At 33.8% G+C, this 13,362-nt stretch overlaps 1 protein-coding gene across 1 annotated transcript; it reads left to right on the forward strand.

The window, feature by feature from the left end:
• The first annotated feature begins 7,529 nt into the window (after window positions 1-7,529).
• LOC111993014 (RING-box protein 1a) lies at window positions 7,530-11,817 on the forward strand. The gene is made up of 5 exons (XM_024024860.2): window positions 7,530-7,740; window positions 7,898-7,948; window positions 8,230-8,289; window positions 11,342-11,413; window positions 11,518-11,817. The coding sequence occupies exons 1-5, from the start codon at window positions 7,608-7,610 to the stop codon at window positions 11,553-11,555; spliced, it is 354 nt and encodes a 117-aa protein (XP_023880628.1). The 5' UTR covers window positions 7,530-7,607; the 3' UTR covers window positions 11,556-11,817.
• Window positions 11,818-13,362: the final 1,545 nt, after the last annotated feature.

A 13,362-nucleotide genomic window follows, 5' to 3' on the forward strand; every position in this document is an offset into this window, starting at 1 on the left:
TTAACCTTCAACATAATAAAATAATATAAACATCACAATAAAATAAGATATCTACTACAATAAAATAATATATTCACTTCACACAACCATCATTGCCATACACACAACGGGGCAAGAAATAAAAATTTTTTTTTTTTAGCTCTAAGCTACAGTGCACATCTAATAGCTTTTGCTCCACTACTGTATGGTTATTTTTGTGTTTTGGTGGAGCTAAAATAGCTATATAGTTTTTTAGCTCCACTGCTACAAGTGCTCTAAGTCTGTAGAGTTTTCAAACTAGTATAGTGAGATGACTAAATGAGACTTGGAAATATAAAAAGGCAAAAGCATTGGAATGTGTTATGACGTGGGTAGGTTACTGGACTTGGGAGTGGAGAAGTTTCATAATTTATAAAATTATAAAGATACTAATATTTTTTTTTTTTTAACAAGAAAACCGAAAATGTGAATTATTTTTTCCTCAATAACCATTCTGATCACTTTATTATGATTCTCTTTTTTGAAATATTGTAATAAATAAAATTCATTAAACTATATCATTTGGCTTAATAATAGTCATATATAAGTAATATATATGACTATAGGATACATGACTATTATGTTGTATATCCAAGAGTTAAGCCATTTTGAATATATACCACTGTAAGTTGTTTTAAGACATCTTCCTCTCTTCCCGTGTGTGTGTTAAAATACTTGATATTTTCAACAACAACAAAAAATTACATCGCACCATTTATTGGATTACTGAATACTAATTTTTATTTTTAATTTTTTGTTTGATTGATATTTTCCAAGAAAATATTAATGCTAAAACAAAAAGAAAGTTAGTAATTTAATATTTCATATCGAATTTTTAAGATTGGAATCTTAATATGTGACCAAAGAGGTTACAAAAGTTATATTTGTAAAACATTCATATAAAATAATAAGTCATACTCAATAGCTTTCCCATGCATCTCACGGGTTAACAACAAGTTAATGTTAATTGGAAACTAATTTGAGATCTATTAATGTTAATTGTGCTAAAATTATTTTCTAACAAATGACCTCTACTCACCATTTCGTTGATATCTCTCGGAATATTTTGAATCTGTGAATGAGGTTAATTTTCCAAAAACTAAACATCTGGGGCTTCAATTTGAGCATAAGAACGAGACAATTTCGATCAAAATCGAGTAAGATATGATTTTTTGAAATTTGGCTCTGCAGGTTGTTACAGTAGCTACGAGAAAACCGAATTTCGCTAGCTCATCACACTCACAATTTCTACATTTAATGCACTAGATTTTCCCAAAGTCTAAAATAAGGTCTAGGTTCATAATACATTTTGATCATTTGTCAACACTAATATATAAACCTCCCTACTCCATTCCAACACAAAAACATCCTCTCTTTTCCTCTCTTGAGTTATAATGAAGTTGAGTAGTCTTATCATACTTTGGTCTTCTTGAAACTCAAGGTATTGAGTGAGACTTACTTTCTCTCTCCTAGTTCATCTTTTCTACTCCACCCTTAGGACTTCCACCAAGAGCCTCTCCCTCCACCTTGTAGATCTTACATGCAAGTATAATCTCTATCCTTAACTCGTTTTTTATGTTGCTATAATGTTAATTTAATATTAGAGCATGCTAGCTTTTATTTAAATTCCTTAAATATGTTTGAATGTTCTTAAATGTTTTTATGTATTCTTCACATGTTCTTGGTTGTTCATCACATATTCATCCATAACACTAGATTTGATTTTAAATCCACATTAAAAATATGAAAAAGATGTGTGTTTCCTAATTCTTTCAAAACCTTGAATCTAGGATATCACCATCCAAATACATTTACTAGAATTTAATTTTCAATCCAAATGCAATGCTTAATAAATTGAATTAGGATTTATTATATTCACACATATTAAATTCAACATGTAAATTGATTGATATATTGGATGATATAATATGAATGTTGGCCATCATAGTCTAGAATACTGGTTTCACCGGGAAAGATGGATGCTTAACACCTTCCCATTTTGTAACATAGCCTCCAAGTTTAGATCAAGGGTTGATAGATCAATGCTTATCCATGTAATTTCCAATTTTTAGATTGTAACTAAGAAACAAAGCCGTATACCTTATCTTAGATTATATCTAAGAACAAAGCCATTTAATTTCTTATGATCAATGTAAATTCATTTGCAAAACAATAAAATGAGGAATTTTTCAATTTTGGTTTTCTTATTTATTCTAATAATTAAATAAGTGACGACTTCATTTTAAAACCCTTAATCTAAAGGGAAAAATATAACCAATCGAACCTCCATTTTAAGAGACAGTAACACGACTCCACCCATTCACTTGGATTTGGCCCAACATTCAAAAAATAGGTTGAGGGTGCGGTCTCTCATAGTGAACCAGCCAAAACTTGAGGGAACTAGCCAAAATTGAAGCTGAACCAACCAAAAAATGAGATGAACTGGCTAAAGATCTTCAGTACCAAATAAAAACCAAACAGAGGTTTTATAGGGGTTAGGTTATCCTTATCATGGATAAGGGACATCCTAAACCTATTCCCAAACAACCAAAATTACCAAACAAATCTGGATAGGGAATAGGCAAAACTTGTATCCAAACAACGCCTTATCCCCCAAAAAAATGTTATCCCTATCGAGGAGTACGTTATCCTTATCCCGAAAGGGGAATAACTCACATTGTGAACCAAACAGGGATATTCCTTATCAACTCTAACCAACAACCATATCAACGGCCTCAAAACTCGCTGGTGACAACTGTAATGGCAATAAACAACTCTGGTGACAACAACCAACAACTCGGACAACAATAACAACCACCAAGAAAACCACCCCAAGACTACTAGAAACTACCGAGATCGAGGAAAAGCCACTCTGATCTCTGGCAAGCAACTTCTATGACCAAAAAGCCACTGAAACCCATTAGGGAGTACCAAATTTGCTAATAACACTTTAGAAACAACAATTAAACAACAAAGAGGCCATCAAAAACACCAAAAACAACTGAAATCAGTGGAGGATGGTGAGAAATAGCCATTGATCTGTCGAGAGCAACAAAAAACGGAGGCCAACCACCGAAATCTACCAAGTTGGGTTGCGGTAAGATCTAAATCTCAATTCATATCTGTGTCTATAGGTTGGATTTGCAACATCAACAAACACAACAAAAGAAAGCCACTGGCGACAACCAATGAGAACGACAACCAACAACAACAACAACTAATTTTCCAAGAAAAACCAACAACACAACAACCCATATGCACTGAGATCTAAACCACATCCTGAATCTTTCGATACACACCCCTAAGTCCAAATTTACCCCACTACTACTTGACCAAGCCTCCTTAATAACCTCTTCACAATCATCCTATAAAAGCCAAGCTTCCTCAAATTTGAAACCACGAGGCCCACAAGGCTTCATCTGGTTACCAGTAACTGTTTGTAGGGAAATAGGCAAGTGATCTGATGCATGAGTGGGTGGATGAGTAATAGTACATGATGGGAGCTTAACTTTCCATAATTCATTATCCAACCTCTGTCTAGTGTTAGCTTCCTCCAATTTTCTGTTATTCTAGGTGTAAGTGTTACCTTTATAGCCCAAATCAATTAATCCACACCGTTCCAAAGCATGGTGAAAATCCTCCATCTGTTGAGAGATAGTCGGTCTAAGACTAAACTTTTCAGTAGAACAAAGTGTAGCATTAAAATTCCCAATACAAACTCATGGAACATCAACAAAAGACTTGATATGATTTAACAATGCCAAAAATTTAGTTTTCTAAGACACCTTAGGCCAACCATAAGAACCTGTAAGGAACCAAATAGAACCATCATCCTCAACTATCTTTGTTAAGATATGGTTGTTCGTGTGATTAATAACACAAACATTCACTTCCTCCTTCCAAAGAAGAGCCAAACCACCGCCCAAGCTTGGTTTTTGTTTTTTTAACAATGTATCGATGGGGCATTTCAATATCCTTACACAATTTCTTGAATCCTCTTTATGCATTATTAGGCATAGACCAATCAATAGAACACTTACTACGTTTAGGAGAAGAGCCCCCCACCATGCCTTTATCACGGATATCCAGCTTTTGGTTAACAAAAGAACGTTTTCCTAACTCTACATTGTTTAAGTGGGCCTCATGATTGGAAAGCCTAAAATATATACGAATATACCTTGTCCAACCACTCTTAGGCTTAGCAAAAGTCTAAACATGGTCCAAATCTTGAGAAATTTGCGGGCTTAAGAAAACTTCCTCAGTAGCACATAGCACGTGATACGTAGTATCAAGTCTAAACAAAAAATCTTTTACTAGCTTTGTGGAACCCGTTGAACCATCATGTTGGATTCCATGCAACCCAAGATTTAGGGAATTGATTTCCTAAAATTTAGGCATCAACTCTGCGATAATAAGAGACATTTCTTGTTCAGAACGTTGACCTTCGCTAGGGTTTTTCACAATAGCATCATCCCAAACACCAGCTATTCTAACATTCACCGCCTAATAGCACAACCTGGATTCAATCAGTACAATGTGGCCTATCCTTATATCGATCCTTATGTTCGTTCTTCTTATACCTCGAAGTATCACATTGAGGTGGAGACCAAGGCCGTCTTGAGTTAGCCCGAAGCCAACCATACTGAAATTTCCCCTACCTCCCCACTTCTCTTCCTCTTAAAGTATAGAGCACAGTGATGTAAATCATGTCCTAACAGCCCACAATAGTGGCAAAACATCGGGTGTCGCTCGTACTTGAAAGTAGCCCAAGTTCGAGACCCATCTAAAGCAACCAAGAATCCACCCCGCCGAAGTAGTTTCGAAATTAGAAGGGCTACATGGACCCTAAGAAAAAGATTATGATCGTTCCTACTCCTACAGTTCTCCACATCCTCTACCATCCCTAGTTAAGTACCCACATCAGTAGCCACCTTCAAAGATAGCATGTCAAACGATGCACCTCAGATTTGAACCCATAGAGACGCATGTTCAAGACACACACTACATTCACTCATACCTTTCTTCCACCGACATAACATCAATGATTGATTATCAAAAGACCATGGGTCTCCACAAAGAATACGATCCAATTCAAATTCAAAGGGGAGTTTGCACTATAACAGACTCGAACCAATTTCAAGAATCTAAAGATCCTCATCCAGACCCCCAAAACTTTCTAAGAGTATCTTTAACAGCCCGGTGATTGAAAGGTTTACACATGAGAAACTTACCTATTAGACTAAGAGTACAACCCTCAATATCGAAAACCCTACCATCGTCAAGAATAACAATATCCTCCTCTTCCTCCACCAGTAAATGCATATTTCCCAACACATGAGCAACATCATCAGCCATAAGCAAAGTATAGACACAAGAAAATTACTTCGAAGAAGAAACTGCCAGCCTTTAGGGCAACCAAGAGGAGATAGAACCTCATATATATATATATATATATATAGAGAGAGAGAGAGAGAGAGAGAGAGAGAGAGAGAGAGCTTCTACATGAGGAAAGAAAAAAAGTTTGGAATATGTGGGGTTTGCATTCATGTTTATATATAGTACTATGTTATTTAAAATAAAGAGTTAATAATTAATAATTGTGAAGACAAATATAGTACTATGTGTGGGGGGAAAAGGCCCAGTCTAATGTAGTAGGCCTAGAGCCCCATGCGAGGATTACTGTGCGTCCGAAGAGAAGGAGAGGCAAGGGCAAGGCCCATTTGGAAGAGGGACTCCCAGAAAGAAAAGTGATTACAATCCGAAGAGGTCGCCTTCTGTCCAAAGAGATTATATTCCTCTGACGCGAATAGTATGGATCAATTGAACGTATAAAAGGTCAAAATGATCTTCCAAGGACTCCTCCTGATCAAGATAAGCTCTGAGTATACTTGGAGACGATAAGGATGAAGAAATATCTAAAGAGAAAGCTGCTACCACCGTATTTAATGCTCTGCAGCAACTTTTCTGGCCGCATTTATGTGGAGAAGACCCCTGAACAGTGTAACCTCACCTACCGCCACTCACACAGAGTTAAAGGAGATGCTTAATATGACATATACTCAAGTAGGCACACGAATGAGGTACAAGTGGACGATGGAGATGAGGAGAAGGGAGGATATATAAAGGAAGGAGGCTCCTGAGAAAAAGGGGGAAGAAAAAGGAAAAAGAAAACCTTACTATAGTTTTAAGAATTGTAACCGCTATATGATCAATGATATGCCTCTTCGGGAACAAAGTCATTCCATTTTTTATGAGTAACTTCATGTTGGTTTATGCTTGAGGGTTGTGATTAATTGTTGTCGATTTCATAATCAACCTAGCTCTTTCACCCATTCTCTACAAATTCATTGTTCTGGGCTTGGGCCACAAATCCTAACCCTACACTATGTTATTTAAAATCAATTACCATTCTATTTTTTATTGTATAAAATTTTGAATGATATGACACAATGTACAATTTTAAATATATAACAACTAAACAAAAGGGAGATGACAATTTATAACTTGTTTAAGGACCATCTAATTTTGTTAAAAATTGCCATTAGAAAAAATTGTTCTCATATGAAAAAATTCTATAAAATTAATATAAATATTTAATAGATTTTTTTATGTGAGAATTTTTTTTGTTAAATAATTGCCATTAGAAAAAAAAATCTCATATGAAAAAAAATTCTATAAAATTAATCTAAATATTTAATAGATTTTTTTATGTGAGAATTTTTTTTTAAAAAAAAATTAGGCTAAAATACAAAGTATACCCTCTAAGTTTGATTGAAATTCATTTTTGTCTTTTAACTTACTTTCGTTTAATTGAGTTCTTTTAGTTTCAAAGTTATTCAATTCAGGCCTATTGTCTACTTTCATTAAAAAATTTATCATTAAGTATGCAATTAACTAGTGAAAAAAAAAAAAAAAGATGTTTTGAAAAAAAAAATTCTTGCATAAAAAAAATCTATAAAATATATTTATTAATTTTATAAATTTTTTTCTTGTGAAAATAATCTCTTTAAGGGCAATTTTTTTAACAAAATTGGACATAAGGCCTAAATTGAATAAATTTGAAATATAAAGAACTCAATTGAATGAAAGTTTAGTTAGATGACTGAAATCAATTCCAGCTAAATTTAGATGGTGCAATTTGCATTTTAGCATTTTTTTTATTAATTAATTGCATACTTAATGACAATTTTTAACAAATTAGACGAAAGACCTGAATTGAATAGATTTAAAACTCAGAAGACCCAATTGAACAAAAATAAAGATAGAGGCTTGAAATGAATTTCAATCAAATTTATTGGGTGTAATATGCATTTTAGTTACACACAAAAAATAAAATAAAATAAAAAATCCCAAAAAAAGAAGAATACATTATCCGTGGGCCCAAAAGACATGGGGCTCATATCCATAGAACTCAAGTCATTCAAAAAAAAACCCGTAAGAAAAGCCAGCCCATATATACACTGGGCTGGGCGGGGCTGCGAGGCTGCGATTCTCTATAAATTAAAACACTTGTCCAACTCCATAGCTATTCTTTCATTTGCTTTTTCTTGAACAAGAGCCAAAACCAAAAGCAAGAGCTCTATCTAGCCATGGCGACCTTGGATTCCGACGTGCCGATGGTCCCAGTCGGCGAGGCTTCGAGCAGTGCCGGACCTTCTTCCTCAAAGAAGAACAAGCGTTTCGAGATCAAGAAGTGGAACGCAGTCGCTCTCTGGGCCTGGGGTACCTCTTCTTTCCCAAACCCTAACCCTAACCCTAGCTTTCTCTCCTTCTTTTTTGCATTATTTTGTTACAATTTGTGCGTTTTATGTGTATATCTAGGGTTTTTGATGATTGAATCTTTGGAGTAATGTAATGTAATGTTGGTTTTTGCTTGCAGATATTGTGGTTGATAACTGTGCGATTTGCAGGAACCATATCATGGATCTTTGTGAGTTTCTTTTTCTGGCTTTTGATTTTCGAGTTGTTCTTGCTTACGACCTTAACTTACGAATTTCTACTCAAAATTTGGCCCATTGTCGAATTTTCGCCCTTCAAATTTAAAGAAGCTACAGAGTCATTGAATTATTGGAAATTTTGTGTCTAACAAAAACAGATGGGAGATTTATGGGTTTTTTTAAATAAGTAAACAATTTGTGGTCTAAACTGTGTGTTTTAGCCTTTAATTATTAGTATGTATTTTTATTGTGGTCATGGTGGTTTGTTGATCAGGCATCGAGTGCCAAGCGAACCAGGCTAGCGCTACAAGTGAGGAATGTACAGTTGCTTGGGGTAAGCCTTCGATTCTAAAAACCCTATTCTTCGTTTACTATTATCTTACCTTGTGTCTCTGTTTTGGTTTAGTTGTTGTGTTGACCATTGTCAATGACCTTTAAAGAGTGTGGAAGGTTATAGTTTTTAACGTAGTGTTCTATAATACACTCTTTCAATTCATTCCTTTATGGTTTTTCTTTTTCTTTTCTTTTTTTCTTTTTTTCCAATTTTAGTCCTTTAACTTTAAGCTATGTTAAATTTAGTACTTCTGTGTAGGTCCATCCAATCTTGCCCTTCATTGTAATACTTTCACTTTCTAAATGATGTTTTAGTGGATTTAATGTTGTAGATTGAATGGAAAAATTACATTGGAAACAAATGGAAGTTTAATAACTTAAATGAATTTTGGAAGAATAAAAAAAAATAACTGAATTGAAAACAATTCAAAGTGAGAGGATGTAATTGGTAGTTTAGCCTATTATTCATAAGCTTGAAACAAAGCGTGCTTGATATAAGGGATGTGAAGTATTTCATAAATTTGGTTCTTTGTGTTGAATTTTGCTTCATAAGGATATTTATTGTTTTCTTTGTTTGCTTTGGTTTGGTTGAGTCCTAGAGATTATTTTATTTTTATTTTTTTTGGTTAACATGAAATTTTATGTTACTTTCCGTGTTATATGGGACCGTTTGGTTAGGTGTTTTGGGATATTAAAAGGGCATTTTTAAAACCCAAATCTCTATTTTGAAACCACAACTTCTCATAGCTTTCTTATGAACGCTCATTTTAAACTCAAACCACAGTTTTCCAACAACTTATACAGACGCTCCCTTTAGCTAATTGCATTGTGTTATTTCCAAAAACATCTTAACCAAGAGTGTATAGTTACACCTTTCGTCTTAGCACACCATCAATTTAAATCAGAACGTGTTTATGTATTTTTTAGGGGATTTAAGGACATGTTCCATTTTCCATGTTCTGCACATCCATTTTGACAAATCATAGGGATATAACTACTAGATGGTCCAGACTCCAGTTTAAACTTGTTTATCATAATATGTTAAGAGCTGACAGCATGTGATTCTACATGTCTACATGGCCAATGAGCTGACACTATTTAATACTACATGACAGTATGACACTATCATTACATGTGATCTGCCCTTGCAAGAGTAAGGTAAAGAGTGAGGTTGTCGGTTCAAGATCCATCAAATATATTTGTAATTAAAAAAAATTATATAATTCTACATGCTATTTAGAAAGTACTATGAAGTCCACAACTATTTATTCAGGGAAAAAAATCCCTTGTCTCCACAACGATCAAAGTTACTTAGCTTGATTCGTAGGAGTTGATTGCTGTAGTTATTTGTGGTTGATTTCTCCGTATGATTCCTTTACATCCAGATTGATGGCTTGATGCTTTCGATCAAGTGGTTAAGAAGACCTATAAAAAAAAAAAAAAAAAAAAAATCAAGTGGTTAAGAAGATGTTTACAAATTTTCTATGTGATATGAGCATGACATCTCTCTTGTTCTTAATGCAGTATAATTTGAGAATTAAAAGTTTCTTAATATTTTTACTCTCTGTAAAATTTTATTTATATTTTTGAATGTTTGATTAATGATGTCTTGGCCGAACCCTATGTTTTTGTTCAGTAAAAAGAGTTATATCTGACTATTTTGTGACATAATCTTTCAACTTTATACTTCTGCTATTGTTATTTATCAAAAACAAATAAATAAATAAAAATAAAAAGAGAGAAAGAAAGAAGAAAAAACTGTATAATTCTGCTAAAGAAATGATTCAGAAGAATCAGAACACATGGTAAACACATTTCAGCTAAATAATTTCATATGCCCCCAACCTCTATTCACAAGTGCTCGTGCAGCTGAAGACACAACCTTTTATACTTACATAGCATTTGGTTTGGGGAATCTTGGATAATCTAATATGCCACATAGCATTTGGTTTGGGCAATCTAGGATAATCTAGTATGCCCCTAGCAATCATATCCCTAGGAATGTGATGCTGAAAACCTAGATACTCGGAAATATCTAATCTCCTATGATGATAGTCTAATATCATTTTTACATAATACATGCAAGAACAACAAAAATATTTCAATTATTTTCTTTCTTTTTTATGGTCTATTAAGACATCATGTCTTGTCAATCAAAATTATTTATTTTTATTAGAAGTCTAAAACAGTTCGAATAGGAGATAAAAATCAAAGTCAATGATAATCCTTAAAGGGGAAGATAATCCCTCCCCCCCCAAAAAAAAAAAAAAAAAAAAGAATACATAGAAATGACGTGAACATGGATCCCCACCTTTTTAAAAGGGAATCACCTACCCACAAAAGTGAGGTTTGATGGGATTCTAGAAATCTTCAAGGATAATCCCAAAAGATTACCCAAAGTCAAACAAATTGTATGTTAGTTATTCAACAAGTTTTTATGGTTTTATATCTCTTGAATGGCAGGACTTTACCCTTTAGGTTTTACATTCAAAAGTGAAAAGTTTTCAGGGCTGTACCCTTTCTACCCATAAGCTTCTTCCTACCCATTTCATTTGGGGACTCCATACTGTTACAAAACATAGGTAGAAATAATAAATAGTATCGTCTATAAGGTAGTAATGGCCGGTCTTCCTTTAAACTTGTTGAATTACCAGCATTAAGTTGATATGTGATTCTGCACGATCGAATTGCTTTGATATGTTTTATGTTTTATGGCCCATGTCCATAATGGTGTTACAAATTAAATTACCCATTTTTCTTTTGGTGCAATTAGAAATGTGTGTTAAATGCAGTTTGTTAACAATAATCCTACACTTGTCAGATCTGTGATTTTGTACAGCTTGTATAAACATACTGTGTTGCAGTTTTCAATTGATGTGAGTTGGTGTAGTAGTAAAATACAACCTCTTATGTCCTTCTACATGTGGTTGTGCGCTTTTTTTTGTATTTATCTCAGTTTTTGAAATAAAAAAGTAATTAAGATGATCATTATTGCATTTTCCACTCATGTGCATATGATCTCTTTGGCTGAGGGGCTGGTTTTTTTGATGTAGGGGTTTGCAATCATGCCTTTCATTTCCACTGCATCAGTAGATGGCTCAAGACTCGTCAAGTGTGCCCATTAGGTAAGCATTGTGCTTAACACCCCCTTCTCTTCTTTTTCTATCTGTCTCTGTCTCTTATATCATTTTAAGAACTTTATTTATTTCCTTTCTTATTGCTTTCGCAGATAACAGCGAATGGGAGTTTCAAAAGTATGGTCATTAGAGTCAACATGCAGTGGCCTTTGGACCCGCGCATCTGTTTCTGCTACAGTCTTGCTAAGAAAGACCAGGAGTTCGCATCTGTTTCTTCTACAGTCTTGGTAAGAAGGACCAGGATCTCTTATCTGTTTCCATAATCCATACTCTTTTTTGTGAATTGTGCTGGAGTGTCTTATTTCCAACAAGCATTTGGGCTGTATAACTGTAGGAGTTTGATTGGTTACATATCAAGTGCAATAGGTGAAGTTCTCTAAACATTTTTAGCATTGTTCGATGTTTATGTTTTTCCATGTTTTATTGGTGGTTGGATTATGCTAATTTTTCATTGACATGAAGATAGCTCATACCTTACCCCCAAAAAAATGGTGGCTCATCCTTCAATATTTTTCTCTGTTTTTGCCCAAAATTTATTGTAAAAAAAAAAAAAAAAAGCTGCCTATGCCCTATGGTTCTGAACTCCTATTGTGACAAAAATTCTGGGAATAGCAACTGTGCCCATTGTACCGTCACACTAGAAATGTTCTCTTAAGCCTGATTAGCTCACACTGATGCACGTGTCTACGCGTTTCTCTGAAGAAATTTTTGTAACTAGTTTTCGGGTGGGGTTTGTATACATAATTTTTGGGCTAATTTAAAGGGGGAAGACAAACACAAGAAGGGCGATGGGAAAGTGGCACTGGGCTATAAACCCATTGGCTAGGTAATGTGATCTGTTTCCACTTTTGGTTTGGTCTCTGGATGTTCAAGCATTTACTAGCTGCAGGGAAACTTTTGGAAAGAGTTAATACATCATTCTCAATTTGGGCAATCTTAAACCATTTTAAGAAATAAATGGTTTAAGCATGTTGAAAAACATCATTTTCCAAGAAAATTCATTTATTTCAAGTATACGTATACCCAAGTATGTCTTGCTGCTATCAGATGGTCCATGATTTATATGTTACCTCCCAACTTCCCTCTCAATAATATAGTGAAACCAAAACTATGTTTTTTTTTTTTTTTTTAATTGAAAATTTCATTATTCTAAATATAATTCAAACACAAAGTCATTATCAATATTATTTTCTTTTCTTTTCTTTTCTTTTCTTTTTTAACAAAAAGTAGGATTTTACAATCCTTGATCTTATGATTCAATATATGAAACTCTTCCACCAATCTTATATTACTGTAACACATGAATCAAAATGCATTGAAAAAAATAAAAGAACAAGAAGGAAGGAAGGAAGAAAGGGATTAAGCTCTGTATGAGGGAAGGCCTTAAGTCAAATAGTTGGCATGCAAAAAATAGAGATGAGGCCAAAAAATTTATTAGAAAATAAGAAACTATAAGGAATCAGATTTAGCTTATTGACTGTAAATAAGATTGATTAGATTAGGTTATTGACTCTAAATAAGATTGATTAAATAGCTATAAATGAGATCAAGAAACAGAGTGAAAAAAAACACACAAATTAGAGATACATAGAAAAAACCCATAAATCCAAAACTAAATCCAAACAATAGCAATATCAAATCATGTAAAACCACCAAATCTAGTATAAGCCAATAAATTCAAACATTATGCAAAAAAACCATGAAATCAAATTTTGGGTACTGATTTCTGTTGTTGACTGATATTCTCAATTTTCTATTGTTGATCAATGTTCTCAAATTACTGTTCTTCCTCACTGGTGGTTAAGCCATGATTTGGGATTCAAAAAATTTGGGTAGATCATTTTGTGAAAGAGAGCTCCGTCAATTTTGTGCTTCACCGTTGTTTTTTGATGAAAAGCAAAGAGAGTTTTTTTTCTAAAGAGAAGCAAGAGAGAGAC

Source organism: Quercus suber, unplaced genomic scaffold (assembly GCF_002906115.3).
Source record: "Quercus suber isolate HL8 unplaced genomic scaffold, Cork oak 2.0 scaffold_370, whole genome shotgun sequence".
Lineage (NCBI taxonomy): Eukaryota > Viridiplantae > Streptophyta > Magnoliopsida > Fagales > Fagaceae > Quercus > Quercus suber.